The sequence below is a fragment of the Gavia stellata genome, chromosome 9 (assembly GCF_030936135.1).
Source record: "Gavia stellata isolate bGavSte3 chromosome 9, bGavSte3.hap2, whole genome shotgun sequence".
NCBI lineage: Eukaryota > Metazoa > Chordata > Aves > Gaviiformes > Gaviidae > Gavia > Gavia stellata.
The window spans coordinates 3512742-3528957 of record NC_082602.1 but is presented as its reverse complement, the minus strand read 5'-3'; the positions used below and the strand labels follow the sequence as shown (position 1 = coordinate 3528957).

Here is a 16216-nt window from a genome sequence, read left to right as displayed (position 1 = left end):
GAGGAGAGGAGAGGAGAGGAGAGGAGAGGAGAGGAGAGGAGAGAAGAGAAGAGAAGAGAAGAGAAGAGAAGAGAAGAGAAGAGAAGAGAAGAGAAGAGAAGAGAAGAGAAGAGAAGAGAAGAGAAGAGAAGAGAAGAGAAGAGAAGGAAGGGAGAGAGGATGGGAGTGAGGGAGGCAGGGAAAGAAGAAAGGAAAGAGGAAAGGAAAGGAAAGGAAAGGAAAGGAAAGGAAAGGAAAGGAAAGGAAAGGAAAGGAAAGGAAAGGAAAGGAAAGGAAAGGAAAGGAAAGGAAAGGAAAGGAAAGGAAAGGAAAGGAAAGGAAAGGAAAGGAAAGGAAAGGAAAGGAAAGGAAAGGAAAGGAAAGGAAAGGAAAGGAAAGGAAAGGAAAGGAAAAAGGAAAGGAAAGGAAAGGAAAGGAAAGGAAAGGAAAGGAAAGGAAAGGAAAGGAAAGGAAAGGAAAAGGAAAGGAAAGGAAAGGAAAGGAAAGGAAAGGAAAGGAAAGGAAAGGAAAGGAAAGGAAAGGAAAGGAAAGGAAAGGAAAGGAGAAAAAGGAAGGGAGAGAAGAAGAAAGAAGAGAAGAGAAGAGAAGAGAAGAGAAGAGAAGAGAAGAGAAGAGAAGAGAAGAGAAGAGAAGAGAAGAGAAGAGAAGAGAAGAGAGAAGGAAAGAAGGAAGAGAGGGTGGGAGTGAGGGAGGGATGGAGGCAGGGCGGGAGGCAAGGAAAGAAGAAGAAAGAAAAAAGGGAAGGGAAGGGAAGGGAAGGGAAGGGAAGGGAAGGGAAGGGAAGGGAAGGGAAGGGAAGGGAAGGGAAGGGAAGGGAAGGGAAGGGAAGGGAAGGGAAGGGAAGGGGGAAGGAAAATTACATGTGCAGCACATTTCCACATGGAAACACTCCCCGGAGTGGTTTCATCTTCAGCCAATGAATATGAAGAGGCCTGGATCCTGGATGCAGGGTCCCGTCCTGCATTCCCTGAACCTGGTGCCCAAACCAGCGCTGGCAGTGGTCCTGGGAGGGGGCAGAGGGGACGCGGCGGTGGAGCAGTGGCTGCTGCAGGCCAGCAGTGATTTCCACATCAAAAATCCCTGGGAGGCTCATGTCGCTGTTTCAACCCCATCTTTGAAAACGCCTTAATTTCTTATTTGGGGTGCACCCCAGGAAATTTGGCATCTCCTTTTCATGAGAACGAGGGTAACGGCAAATGCTCCTGCCACTGAGAAGAAGCAGGCGGCAAGGCAGCTACAGTTTTATTCATCCTTCCAGGGGCTTTGCCTGTGGGACAGGGACCTCACGGCGGGGGCATACGCCTCCGTAAGCCTCAGCATCCGTCCGGGCTCGGAGAGACCCTGTAACAACACGGGGGTCCGGCAGGAGTGCATCCCTCCCACAGCACCCACCTTTTAATGGCGATGGGTGCTGCCCAGGGATGCAAACCACGAGAAACCTTTCTGTGTAGGATCTATGGGAGAGGAAAGCAGCACCAAGGGCATCACACCAGCCCAGCAGCGCTGTGATTTCAATTAATCTCATGCGCTAATAAGATTTAAACATCAGGAAAGCGTGTGCCCGAGAACCTCACCCGAAAGGGGCTTTTTTGGACGGCAGAGGAGCTGGGAAGGAAATGAGACACCTTGAAAATAAATGTGGCCGAGTGCCATCAGAGGCTGGGATTTGGGGGAATAAATGCTGCTCCCCAGGACAGAGCAATGCCCCGGAGTCCCCATCCCAAACGGTTCCCACAGCAATGGGGGAGCATCATATTTTTTAGCCATCTCTGAGATGGGACAGTCCCAAAATGTGAACTTGGAGGCTAATTTTTGAACGGAGAGAGGGACCCCAGCAAACCTGGCGGAGGGATGCTATTTTCTCCGGGGTCGTGGGTGGGCGCGTCGGCTGCTGCGGCCATGCCCGGCGGCTCAGGAATGGGGTGGCAGCGGGAAGGCAAAATGAGAAAGGCACGCCTGGGTCATGTGCGCCTCGGCATCTAGATCAGAGGGAGGATTCGCTGCTGGGGAGGCTAATTTTAGGTATTTTAATTTTAGTTGCTTCCAGATGCCTCCTAGGTTGGCTCTCTTTAGGCTTCAATGAACCCCCCATTAAAAAATACATTTTCTGGAGGCGTAAATAGACGGTGATTGCGCTTCAGGAACACGGGAGGCTGCTGAATCCTGCCACTGCCCTCCTGCAGTGAAAACGCTGCAGGGATTTCTAGGACGAATCTTTTGGTGAGGCTTAAGGTGATGCCAGAGACTTGGAGGGGTCGCTGCGGGGCTGGGGTGCAGCGGCACGCAGAGGTCTGGCCGTCTGCGATGGAGACGCCGGACCCCAAAAGGAGGTGGGAGGAGAACACGCCGCAGCGAGCAAATGCTGGCATGTTTGGGTAATTCGGGGTTTATGGCCAAGGTCCTGCGATGGGACGGGGACCATCATCCTGCCCAGCCCAGGGGCATTTCCCCGTCATACCTTATTGCTCCACGAGCAGCCGTCGCGGTGCTCAGCTTAGGGAAAATGGCCAGCACCGTTCCTTTATCAGCAGGTAGACTGTGCCCCCCTATCTCAGGGCTATGCTATGTTATCTGCATTAGTCTGAAAGCACCAACCTTTCCTCTAAATAAAAGGAGATAAGATGCACTTGGACCCGGTATCCTCCCAGATTTCCTCATCCACCCACAACCAATGCACCTGCATGGATTTTGCACATGCATCGACCTCCGTGCGCAGGATTTTGCAAGTATCTCGGCCCCGGACATCTATAGGAATAAAAGAGGGTAAATCCTAAATTTAAACAACATGAAGAAAGTGATGAGCCCATGGACTAAGAGATCATTTGAGGTTTTTTTGTTCCTAGCCGGCTTATTTAAGCCGAGCACTTTGGGGCTTGCTCAGGTCTGAGCCAAAGTGTTGGGTTTGCCCGTGGCTCATCACACGCTCGCTTTCCCTTAAATCAGCATTTTATTTGCAGGAGGACAGCATCCATGCCTCCGCTGGCAGTGTCGGGATGGTTGATGGGGGTTTGAGGCTTTAGCTTTCCACTTCAGTCTTTCCCGTGGCAATAATATTAATTGCGGACACTGGCGTGCTTTTCCCCATCAATTCTTCTTGGGAGCAACTTTCCAATATTCTAATTATAAGCACCAGGAGAAAGCCTCGTTAAATACACGATTTTCTCTTTATTGCTCTGCAAACAGCAAAGGGAAGGCGTGGGTATCGTTCACCTTGCCCTGATGCCTGGAGTGCATCTCTGCTGGAAAAAACCTTGCCGGGAAAAGCAAGGAGGACCACCAGCATTTTATTATTGCTTTTTTTGCTGGTGGGGCAGGGGGGCTCCGGCTCATCCTGCGGCCATTTACCAGCCTCTGGGCTGCACGACAGAAGAATGGTTATTTTATCCAGGCTCTTTCTGTGGTTTCCCATGGGAATATTTGTGTGTTGGGGGGGAAGAGTCCTTCTAGCAACATGATCGCCCGCATGCTGTCTCGGCACAACTTCACTTTACTTTTGTAAACTCAAGTGGAAGATGCTCCTAGCAGGGTACCGGGAGCTATTTGACCTAAAAAGACGGGGTTTGATTTTGGTGCCGATATCGTCCTCCCATTTCGTCCCCTGCACTCTTGGGAAGCTGTTCCCTGCCGGCTCCTTTAATTGCATGGGGTATTGATCTCAGGGCTCGTGTTTAATTCCCATTTCTATGCACTGTAATGAGCACCCACGTGCTCAGCACAGGTTTGCTAATGAATTATTGGCCTTTCTGCCACGCTCGGCCTTTGCTCGCAGCCCATCTTCCCCCGCGTCTGTCAAATACTCCCTGGAAATGTTTAAACTCTGCCTAAAATATGACTTCGGGGGAACACTTCCAGCTCCCCTTTAAATAGAAATAAATACCTAAATGTGTAATTCAAATGGCTGGAGGAGTAGGGAATAGGAGAGAGTGGTTGGGGAAGGTCCGGCAGCCCAGGGTCTGCTGGACGTGCCCATCCCTGCCCTTCCCTGGAGCTGCTGGCACCGAGCCCCCATAGCAAACCCTACAGGGAGGGCAGCAAGGGCTCGTCCCAAATCCGTCTCTGCTCATCCAGCCGAAATAAAGCGTTGGCTTGAGTAGTTTGTGGCACAAAGAGACGGCTCTGGCCCGAAGCGCTGCTGGGGCTGCATCCTCTGCCCCCCCCGGGACCTTCCCCATCCTGGGAACTTCCTTCCTCCCCCTTTCCCACCTTTCTAATCGCCCCTTTCCAGCTCCGCCGGGCTGCGTTAAGCCCAGTTTTGCCATTTTGAGGCTCTTAAGCCCATTGTGTGGGGACACTGCCAACCGTACCGGGGCAAGGCTGATGTCCCCGGAGAGGGACGCCCCGGCTGCGGTCCATGAAGTGGCTCTACGGCCGAGATGCGTGCGGGAGCATCTTCCAGTGCCGATGCTCCCGGGGTCATCGCAGAGGGCTGCGCTGCACAAAATCCTTATTTTAAACCGTTTTTTCATTCCGCCATCAATTTTCAACGCAAGAGGAGAGGGAAATACAACGAGCTGGGGCTGAGCAAAGGTTCGATCTGAATTTGTCTTTGCAGATGCTTAGACTGCATGCCCTTGGGACTGGCAGTCTCCTGCCCATCTTGGGAGCATCGAAGCCTTGAAAGCAAACCGTTGTATAGCAGCACTTGCTCTTTTAGCCCGGGGAAGCCCTGAGGTGGGTTTTGCTGCTTGCCCTCCGGCAGCGGAGCTCGGAGCCGCTGCTGCAATAATTCTCCCTGATCTTGCAAGAAAAAGCAAATAATTATTGAAGTGCTAAATGTGCCACGCTGGGAAGACTGCGGGTAAATCCTTCCAGAAGGCTGTAGTCAAGACTTGACGGCTTCAACCACGTTTTCCCGACCGACAAAAAGAAGGAAGGGAAAACCCATCCCTGTAAGAAAACCCAGCCAGAAATGAGGATTGAGGTGAAGGATTGCTCAGGGACAAACTACGTGGCTCCAAAATGACGTTGCTTGGGGAAAAAGCTGAGAACAACCCTCCAGCATCTGAGCGGACGGCGAAGGCAGGACTCGGGGAAGGCAGCACTGGAGGAGGTGGAGATGGAAGGAGGAGGGCACCGGGGTGCTGCCATGGTGTGGGCGACGGCTGAAGCACATCCGTGTCACCTTGTCACCCGGTTGTGCTCCCCTCTGTATTTTTAGGAGGACTTGGTGGCAAACAGGGGTGGTAAATAATAGCCGGAGCTTCTCAGCCCACGTGCTCCTGATGATTTCAGCAGCCTCCAGCCTCGTCACAGCATTCTCCCCATTAATTTCCAGCGACTCGCCTTTCCCGAGCATCCTCCTCACCTCCCGGGAGAGGGTGCATCCCGATCGCTCCACACAGCGAGGACCCGGGCTCCTCGACTTCAGAAAATAGTAATAATAATAATAATACAGGATCCCAGCTGCTTTTAAGCCGTGGCACTTGGTTTCAGTCCCAGCCGTAACAGTATCGCTGCACGGGGGAACTGCTTGTGCATTAATATTTTTTAAAGCTCCATTTTCTAACAAGCAATTCTGGGGCCACTTCCAGTATTAAAAGCGGTAGGCTCCTTTCCCTTCCAGACTATTCCTTCCCAGGAATTAAAGAGGAGTCGCTGGCAGTATTGTAACAACTCTCAAGCCGACGGGAAAAGGCTTTTCTAAGAAAAATGATCCAAGTCAATCACCTTTCAAGAAACAACTGAGCACATATCGCTTATTTAGCCCAGGTGCTGCAAGGTCTATGCCGGCGGCCCGACCCACCACGTATGCGTGTACATCCCTCTCTCTGCAATACATATATATATATTTTGGGTTTTTTGGATCACCCACTTTTTATACCATTCACCGAAACTGCCACGGGGATGGGAGGCCGGTTTGACCTGGCACCCCAAATCCCTGCGCGGCATCCCCAGGGCCGCGGTGGTGCCTCTGCGGCCTCCCTTGCTGCACTCCGTCCCCCTGCACCCTCTCCCCCGTGCACCCTCTCCCCCGTGCACCCCATCTCCCTGCGCCCTCTCCCCGCTGCACCCCGCCTCCACGCACCCTCTCCCCGCTGCACCCCCCTCCCCTAGAGCACCCTCTCCCCGCTGCACCCCCCCCACCGTGCACCCTCTCCCCCGTGCACCCCCCCACCGTGCACCCTCTCCCCGGCGCACCCCGCCTCCCCGCACCCCCTCCCCTGCCGCACCCTTTCCCCGCCGCTCCCAGCCCCGCCCCCTGCCCGGCTCTGGCCCCGCCCCCGGGATGGCCCCGCCCCGCCCCTCCCCACCGGCTCCGCCCCGCGGCGCCCCCGCCGAGGAGTTTCCCTGCCCTCCAGCCCGCGCGCGGCCCCGCCCACCGCCGACAGGGGAGGGAAGGCAGCGGCCAATCGCCTCTCCGGGCAGGGCGTCCGCGCGGCGCCGATTGGCGCTCCCGGCCTGCCTGGACGGGCCCCGGGCCGGCGAGGGGGGCGCTCCCATTGGCCGCCGCCGCCGGCCGGCCCCGCCCCGCCGCTCCCCCTCCCCCCGCCCCCCAGCCGGGCGGCAGCAGCAGCGACCGCCGCCGCCGCCGCCGCAGCAGCGTGAGGCGGCTCCAGCGGCGCGATGGCGGCCACGGCGGGCAGATCGCTGCCGCTCCTCCTCTGCCGCCGCCCCGCCGCGCTGACGGCGGCCGGTTGCTTCCCGGCGCTGGGGCGGCGCCGCCAACAGCAGCAGCGACACCGGACGGTGAGTGAGGCGGGAGCCGTGCCCTTCAGGCGGCGGCCGGCTGAGGCGGGCGCGGTGCCGGCAAGCCGCGGGCGGCGGGGGGGGGGGGGCCCGGCTCCCTCCCCGTTCCCCGGGAAGCGGCGGCCCCCGGCCCGGCCCCGGCAGCTGCGCGTTATTCTTAGCGCCGTCGCCGGGCGAAACTTGAGCGGGGCGGGCGGCGGCACCCGGGCCCCCGGCCCCGCTCCGGCGGTGGGCAGCTCCCCGGCCCTCCCGCCGCCGCTCTGCCCCGGGAGCAAGCGACCCGCTTCCCCCCCCACCCCCCTCCCCTCACTCCGCGCCGTGCCGGCTCTTCTACCCCCCTCTTTCGGGAGGGCGCGGGAGCGGCCCGGCGGTACCGGGGACGGGCTCCCGGGGCGGGGGTCGGGTCCCGGCGGGGCGCGGCCGCCAGGTGGCGCGCGGGGCCGCCGAGAACGGCGCCGGGGCGGGGGGGCAGCCCCCGCCGGGCCGGGGGGGGGGGGCGGCGGCAGCACCGGCCCGCGCACCGACGGCCCTTCGCCTTTCTTCCCGTTATCGTTTCCCTCTTTTTTATTGCCGCCCCCCCCAAGGTCAGCCGGGGGAGGGGCGCTCGGGAGGGTCCCCAGGTCAGCTCCGAGGCGGTGACATCCAGGTTGGTGCGGGGGGGGGGGGGGGGCAAAAAATCAAGCCAGTTCTTGTTTGCTTCCCCTGCAATGGCTTTGCCAGCAGAGAAGAGCGGCAGCACATGCCTTGCTTACTATGTGTCTCAGGGCGGAAAAACCCGTCAAGGCGGCAGGTCGCGTCTTGGAGCTCGAAAGATTTGCTAAAAATACCGGGAGGTTGTGTTTTTTTATTTTTTTTTTTCCCTTTTTAAAATTAAGGGAACAGTATGTAACGGTGGGATATTCTTCTAGCTTTTGCCACAATCTGCTTTATTGCTGCCTTTAAAAAACGCTGCCGTTGGAGGGACGCACCTGTCGCTCACTTCTTGTTTTGCTGGAGCAACTAATCACGAAACGACGTAAACCCACCAAAATCCTCTATAAATTGGGTGACGGAGCAGGGCTCTGAGCTCCCTTGGAATAGCGGCTAGAACGCCGGATCCCTGGGGTGCCGTTTAAAGAGCAGCTAAGCGTTTGTGCCTTGTATCTTCAGGGTGTCGGTAGTTCCCCTAACGGTGTCGGTATGTTTTCACAGCGATGGGATGCCAGAGGCTCTGTCGGTATCGAGTGTCTCGGTTGCATCAGTCCCATATTTGCAGTGCGGTCGTTCGCATGTGTGAAGTGTGACTTCTGCAGCGTTGACCTCAGACTTTGTAAATACCAACCTGGCAAGCGAGGCCACCGGTACCCTGGATTCTGGTCAGGTGTGGAACCAGCCTTTTCAGTTTTTGTAATCATCATTTAAATTGTCGCTTTTAGCAGTCTCTGGACCAGAAAAGAATAAATTATTTATCTAAATTTAAGTTGACCTTTGCGATTAATTTAACAGGGACTCAGATTCACGCTTGATTCCGCTCCTCAGGCAAAGTGCGGCAGTAAACGTCCAAGAAGATTAAAAACAACCCTTAAAAAATATCACCAATCCCTTCTGTTTGTCTGGGATGCTTTTCTGCCGCTGTGGCCTTAGCTGGGCGGACGTGGCTGAGGTGTGGGCACAGTAAAACTGTACTGTCTAAGCTTTCCCCTTCAGGTGCTTGGGGAAGAATAAGGATTTTGCTTGTGTCCCGTGGACTGATGATTAGAAAGTTCTTCTGCCTTCAGCACCGGTTGGGTTATGCTGTTTGATTTTTTGGCAACTTGGCTGTTAGCCATTTGTGGTGTTGCAGGGATTAGTTTTGGGGGTTTTCTTCTTGTCAATAGGGAGATGGTACGCAGGTCGGTTCACTAGGTGTTGAACGGTGAAGTGTCCGTGTGAACCTAGCGATGAAGTGAGAGCTTGCTCAGAGCAGGTCGGTACCCAGTACCCTACCTGTTCCTTTGGACAGAATCTGTAATGTGCCTATTTATCTCCTCACAGAAAAGATGAGTTATCCTTTCCATCATGCTCCGCTTGAGAAACTATGCGGGCCGGTGGGAGAGATTAGAGACCTGAGAGCTGCTGAACCCTAGAATAAATGATCTTCAAGGAGAAATTACAGGAACTGGAGCTCTTCATAATAAGGAGAAAATCGAAAGGAGGTTGCTGCAAAGAGGAAGTAGAAACCCAGAAAACCTGTGTTGAGTAGGAGAAGAAGTAATGGGCTTACAGTGCGAGAAGAGGGATTTGGTTAGGTGCTGGGAATCTTTTTACTGACAGTAAGAGTAGTGAAAGGCTGAATTATTTCCTGGGAAAGCTGTTCGAGCCTGATTATTGGAGGTGGTTAGGTCAGGTTAGACTCGCATCAACCGGTCATGGCTGATGAAGAATTGATCCTGCTCTGTGATAGGACTGGACCGTATAAACTTCCCGAGTTGATAGACAATAGGAGAAAATAGGTAGGAAGAGTTTGTGTAATATAGGTGTAGTTAATAGGGTGATCATATTAGGTATGTCTGTGCAGTATTGTTTTTAGTACAATAAATTCTACTCTGTTACTTCTCAGGATGGCTGGTTCTAGCAGAGGTGACAAATTAAATGGGCTTTCTTGGAACAGGGCAGAAATGCTAAATGGTCTTGTGGATGAGTTCTTTCAAAAGGGATATAAAATAACGCTGGAGGAGCCTGGACCAATTGACCAGACTACTGTGAGAGGACAATACTTTAAAACAAACCAACCAACCAACCCCTCCAGATGGGTAAAGGGTAAAGAATGAGGTCGTGATAACATCAAACAGTAGAAAGGGCAAGGAGGTCCAAACTCTTTATTAAATTCTTGGTTTATGAAGGTTCAGATGGGAATACAGTAATATTGGGAGATGTAGGGCTTGAATGAAGCATTCACAGCTTTCTTAAGAGTCTTGAAAGCTGTGAGAGAGTTGGGAAAGGTCAGCGGCCTCCGCATATCAGTGTGGGGTTATGGAGGACCCAGAGAGTCTTCACGTTCGGTCCTAGCTGAACAGTATCACAGGGCGTGAGAGATCTTGGGAGGAGGACGCAGAAAATTTGAATGAGAAATTAATTTATTGATCTCAGAATAGGAAGAAGCAGGCAGGAGGAGGTGTTTACTGATACTTGTGAATTTCCTCTCTGAAAGAGATGATATTGTGCCTCGCAGGGTGGCTGCGAAGGGCAAGGAGAGAGCCAGTTGGCATAACCGTGTAGGAAGCGGGGCTGGAGCGTCCGTAGTGTTGGAAGAATATGGCAGAGCTGAGTAAATGGACTTATAGCAGAAGTATTTGAGGCTGCATCTCTTTCTACTCTCCCAGTCTCTCTTAAACGTACGTGAGAGCAGAAGAAGCCTTGTAGAGGAGGTGAGAGTTGGCAAGCACCTTTGCGGTGGAGAAACTGCAGAAGTAGGCTGGAGGGGTTGTCGTGTCAGGGGGAGTGGGTGAATGGCTTCAGCTCTGGACGTGAGCACGGCTGAGTAGTTCGTAGAGCGAAACATCAATAGTATTGGTGTTTGTTTTAAATCGGCGCTGTAAGCGCTTCCTCGTTAGGAGGGAGCTATGGAGATCTGATGCGTTGCTGGGAGGTCACCTGTGTGCTTAATAGAAAAATTGCTGCTATTTGCCTGTTAGACAGCTTGCCCTCAGAAGAGCGTGGAGAGCGAATTAAAGTGGATGTTCCTCAGAGGAAACTTCCTTATGAAGAAAGGGAAGCCCCTTCTTTGAGTCCTACTTGTTCCAGGTGCTGTGGGTGTTGAGGGTACGCTGTCCAACGTCGAGAGCTCCGCACCACTGAGATGTGATGGGGCTGGGAAGCAGTCCTTTGTGAAAAAGGCTCACAAAGAAGTAAGCTATAAACGTTTCTCAAATATGCGGTGGTAGACGAAGGACTTAAATAAAATGCTTTGCTTTTGTGTGTTGAATGCCTAATCTTTGTGGCATTCTTCCTACGAAGATTAGTGTCTCTTGTTACTGCGTTTCTTAGCACATGTGGCCAGTGGTGGAGTTATGTTGGATCGGTATGTAATCGGCTGGTTCAGATCTGGAAAAAATACCTGTAGAAAATCAAGGGCTCGGTTGTATGTGGCGTTCCTATGGTAGTTAATCCTGGCAATTCTGGGTAGATCAGGAATAATGATTCCTAGTGACAACTTCTAAGCCTAAAAAGGAAAAACTGAACCTAATTGAACTGCAGCCAAATTTCAAGTAGGTATTGGGCAACCTGCAGGTTTTTCTCTCTGCTCTCGATGAGGACCAGCATTACTTATGTCGCGTTCAAAAAATGTGTGGACGTGGCATTGTGGGACATGGTTTAGTGGGCATGGTGGTGTTGGGTTGATGGTTGGACTTGATGATCTTACAGGTCTTTTCCAACCGTAATGATTCTGTGATCAGTCCTCCAAGCAGGACAGGATTTTGGTGCAGGTAGCCCTGTATTAAGGATGCAGTAGACAGCGTATCCCACAAAGATGAGAGGACTCTCTGCTAAGGAAAGGTGTCCTGGGATGTGAGAAGCCTTGGGAGGAGGATGCAGTGGACATGGTGCTGAGCCTGCCCTTCGCTTGCCATAGATACAATGTGTATTTGATGATTTTTTTAAATTTTTTTTTTTTTTTACCCCCATGCTATGGCTGAAACTGTTGCGGCACCAACTTCCAGAGAAGCTGTTGCTGAGTAGCGTGGTAATAATTTCCCTGGTAGGTCCCTGTAACCACCTCAAGCCCTTGCTGTCACAAGCAACAGTTTATTGCCCTACTGTTGCCCATCTCTTGAAACAACTTTATTTAACAGGTGAAGCCTGGGGCTCGCAAAACGCAGGTAGCGGCAGTGCCTGGCTGCAAGGATGGTGAGACTTGGAAGAGTATTTTGGTGTGGTGTCTGTATTTTTGCTGAGGATGGAAACTGGCGGGCTGCTTTAATTAACTGGACTTCTGTTCTCCTGACCTTGCATACTGTTGATTGTGACTTTCAAATGAATGATTAAAAAACTGAAGAATTGGTGGCTCTCTGGTGGTTTGAAGGGGCATGAAACAATTATTCTTACCCGATCTTTGGCTGCACTTGTTGCCTGCCCTGACCTCAAACGTTTCCCGTGCTGGGACGTCGTAGGAGCGGTGACATGGATGCTGCAGACCATGCATCTGGTGTCACTTGGGAAGTCAAGATGGGATGTGGCTTGAACTGCAATAGAAATAAATACATACCAACCCAGCAGAACGTTTATAAAGCCGAGGAAGTCCTAGGAAGAGTTGATTTGACCGTAAAGATGGGTCTCTTCACCAAACCCCTCTCTTCTCCTGTTTCTTCCCTTGCCTCCTTCCCAGGCGCACACACTTGCTGTCCCGCTGACTCCTCGCTTGCCTCACCCTGGCAGAGGGTGTAGCTGTCGTTGCCGCTTGCCCGCTCCAGTGCTGCCTAAATTGATCAAAATGCAAGGCAAAGCAAGGTCTGCCGCTTGATACTGGATTTACTGCCAGAGGGAAGGCTGCAGCTCAAGGCTATTTCGCAAGGTTCAGAAGGGAAGAGAACTTTTTCAACACTTCTACTTCAAATGAGAGGAGGGAGCCTGCCCTTAGCTAATTATAGAGCAATGGAATACCAGTACTAAGTTGAAAATTTTGTGCTTTTTAGCTTTTTTGTAAGATTGTGTTGGGATTTTTTTTTTTCATGAACAAAAATTTAGAGGGGGATGACCAGCAAGTATTTTTCGGTGTATGAAAGTGGCTGAAACAGTCTCTTGATCATATTTGTTCTTACCGAGCAAAATAGGTTTTGAAGGGAGGCTGAAATAAAAAAAAAAGGCATTTTGTAGCTTTTGATGTGCCTGTTCATTCAGTGAATAGGGAAAAAAGCTTTACTTGGTCAAGAACACCTTTCCAGGGCTCTTCTATGTGAAAGAGGAGCGCTGTACAGAAAGGAGTAGATGTTGAGGTTTTTTTGACAATTATTTGATGATACTACTTTTTTTATTTATAATTCAGCTTGTGGGAATAATCGGGACTTTGTATGTAGTGTCTGTGATGGGAAAGCAAGTTACAGTCATGGTAAAATTGATCCAGTCATTGGTGCAAAAATTTGGGGACAGATCTTTTTCCCTATGGGGAGTGTTTCTCAGCTGCCCTCAGACAGGATGGGTCTAGCTCTCCTTACCAGAATCGAACCTGAAAAAGGAAAAATAAGTTAAAATATTTTGTTGTTGTTCATTTTCTAAAGCTGTTTATAGACTAAACTTAAAGATGAAACTTTCTGTGCGATTAGGTCCCACCCAGTCTTGAGGGTGAAAGGTAACTTGAGGGATTTCATTTCAGATTTGTGCTATGAGTCACTTGTTTGCCGTTCTATAAAATAGCATACAGATGACACAGATCTGCAATTTAAATTATTCTTCCATTTGTAGGTCCGTGGCAATGTAGAAATGGTTTTAGATTCTTAGGTGGCTTTATTTTTCGTTTTTTATTTCCTTATTTATTGTAGTGTCAGCTGGTGGTCGCTCTTTCTGACACCCCAGCTGCTGCTTTCTGCTCCCGTGGCCTCTGGTAGCCCTGTGTGGGTCGAGAAGCTGTCCTTGACAATTTTGCTAGATGAAACTGTGTGCTCTGCATTCGCCGTGGAGGAATACTTCTAATCTCTGAAGTGCTCTCTGGGTGAGAGACCACTTGTGATACCGCTGATGTGCTGTTGATCCTATTTCAGTACTTGCTTTTAGAGGGCGAACGAGAGCGATCTGGCTTTAAGGACTGTTTTGTCCTTGAGTATTTAATGATGAAAAGAAAATGACTTCTCCCTTTTCTATTAAAGTTTTGGCAAAGGGTTTTCTTCCTGTTATTAAGGTCTCAATTGGTCATCAAAATGAGATGTCATTTTAATGAAGATGAAAATATGCAGCACTTAAATGTGATGTGGAATTATTTTCCAGTAGGGCAAGCCTATGGGGTATCGCTTATGTCTCATGTAAAATATGAAGCATGTCCGCTATCTTCTTCTGCGTTCTTGGCAGCTCTTAAGGAATTAGGCAATGTAGAACAACTTGCATAAGCAGGAGAGGGGAAAAAACACTGAAAACAAGCTTGTTTCAGCGATTTGCTTTTGTTGGCTTCCCCAGGAGGAGGAAAGGACTGCTGTGCAAGGAGGGAACTCTCAAATCTCTGAAACTGCTTATTGGAATAATTAAAAGTTGAATTTCACTTGGATATATAACTTAGAAAGGATCTACCGGGGGGCGACCACCACAAAAAAGCCCCTCTGGGTGATGGTCAGTCTTGCGTTCTGTCTTGCAGCCTGCTGGGAATAAAATGATTCACGCTGAGGTCATAGCCTAAGAAGTTTTATAGGGTTTAAGAAAAGCTTTGTGAAACGTATTGCTGTTTTGAGAGGATTTTGGAATAATGCTATGGTAACAATTTCGATTGCTCTCGTCACGCAGGTCCCAGGACGTGTATGTAGCTTGCTGCTCCAAAGTTTATGTAGCCTCAAAGTGGTGTGAGGTTGTAGAAATGGGACGAGGGAGAACGGTTGCCAGATAAAAGTGGTAAGCCTTGGCTTTGCAATGTACCTCAGAGCAGCATCTATTCTTCTGTGTGCGTGCAGGAACCGGGGACACCTGAGCGCTCTGTCAGATGGGCACTGCACAGAGCTTCTCGCTGCAGAGCACCTGAGTCCGGAGTTGGGTGAGGACACCTTTGCTACTGGATTTATCTTGGGTTGCAAGGAGGAATGCAAAATAACTGGGTTTCTTCAATCAATGTGCACGCAATTTCAGGTGGGGAAGCTCACCGAGCAGTTCAGGAATGAAGTGACCGTAGGGTTGGCGGCTGGCAAACAGCATCCTTTCCTTCCAGATTGTGAGGGGACTTTCTAGCTCATCCTCCAATTTTCTAGGTCGGTTGCTGGAAAAGAGTCTGAAGTTACTCCATGTTTTCCCGGTTCTGCATCACTGTATTACCTTGAAAAGCAGCGAGCTAGGCAAAGCTTTCCTTGTTTTATTTTGTTATGGAGAATGTCATGTTTCCTTAAGCAGCACAGTGAGTTTATTTGGATGAGCTCCTGTCAATTATTACCATCCTTTGCAGCTGCTAAGGAAAAATGTGTTCCCTTAATATAGTAATGGAGACGGTTAGTTTCTACATTTGGGACTCGTATGTTTTGGAAATGGCTGGAAGAGCAACTTTAAGAACCGTTCAGTTAAAATCCAACATACGGTCCTTGTAATTCGTGGCTTTGTCAATGGTTTGTAAAAGGTATAGCTTCCAATGAGCAGGAGGTACTCCCTTGACATATGGGCTTGCTCACTGTCAGCTGAAACGTGAATTGGCGGTATCTGCTGAACCGTGACTGTTTATTCCTTATCAGCTGCTCTTCTCTACGTGGTTTCCTTCATCTGTGCGCCTACCTGTCACTTGACTTATGTACTGTAGACCCCCTTGTTAAGGCACGGTGATAATTGTCTTAAAGCCCTCATTTTCTTTTGCCAAAACTGACTTCTAATGATGCTGCGTTCTTTTTGATTTGCAGCTGAAATCTGTAGAATGAATAGCAAATGGATGTTCATCAGCCAGAATGCAGGTTGTGAAATTTAATCAGAATAGTGGACTCTAAGGTAGGTCTCAAAATTAAAGAAATCAGTTGTGACAGATTATTGTAAAAGGAAATAGAGTTATTCTCTCCGCTGAAAGCATTTTTTTATTAATACATCCTCATACTTTACCCGTGTCATTTTTCTTAGGTGTTTGGACTTAAGTGGCAGGGAGTTTTCTGCCTAGCAAAGTAACTCCAAAAGTCAGAATTTTAACTACTACTCTGACAAATGAAGAATTTAAGAGAAAATGGGCTGTTCAAGATAGCAGTGACACAGGAACGTCTCAAGTTGTGTGTTAGAAAGCAATAGCTGGGGTCTGGAGGATGTTTTTTTGTATGGAACTTTTCCTGTATGACTGCTCATTATGTACATAACGCTTACCACTGAGAATAATTTGATATACCATGTCCCATTCACGTTTCCTGGTTCTAGACAAAACTCAGACACAGTCAATATGCAATGCAGCAGCAACCTTTTTAAAGTAATTTAAATTAATTGGGAATCTGTTTGAAAGAATACTGAGGTTTTTGCATGGTGGGAAGATGGGAGGGGAGGCTGGCAGAGAAAGTAATTTCTCCCTGAAATAATAGTGAACTGAAAAAGTGCAGAGATTTCCCAGGGGAAAAAAACGTAATTCCTTTTTTGGAGTGAAAACACTCTAATTTATCATGTGACTTGGGAAATCCTCTTGGCTTCCTGCAGAGGGGAAAGGAGGAGTTGACTATTTCGTCGGATGATAGAGCGTGGCATGTTTGTGATGCATAACAGCATCTGCTGCATAAAGAGCTCCCAAGGGAGACTGCTGCTTGCTGCAAGGCTATTCCTGTTATCAAGGGACTTGTTTCTAAGGCAGCGATAACAGAAATTCCATTGTCTAAATATTTAGTAGATTTGATAATTACACTAGTACAGCACTGTATGGTTTCCTCTGAGT

At 50.2% G+C, this 16216-nt stretch overlaps 1 protein-coding gene across 1 annotated transcript in view; it reads left to right on the top strand.

The window, feature by feature from the left end:
• Positions 1–6564: 6564 nt before the first annotated feature.
• The window catches only part of MCU (mitochondrial calcium uniporter), a 93075-nt gene continuing 83423 nt past the window's right edge, over positions 6565–16216 (top strand). Inside the window, exon 1 of the mRNA XM_059821170.1 lies at positions 6565–6687. Coding sequence (XP_059677153.1) covers positions 6565–6687 — 123 coding nt within the window. The remainder of the gene's footprint in view (positions 6688–16216) is intronic.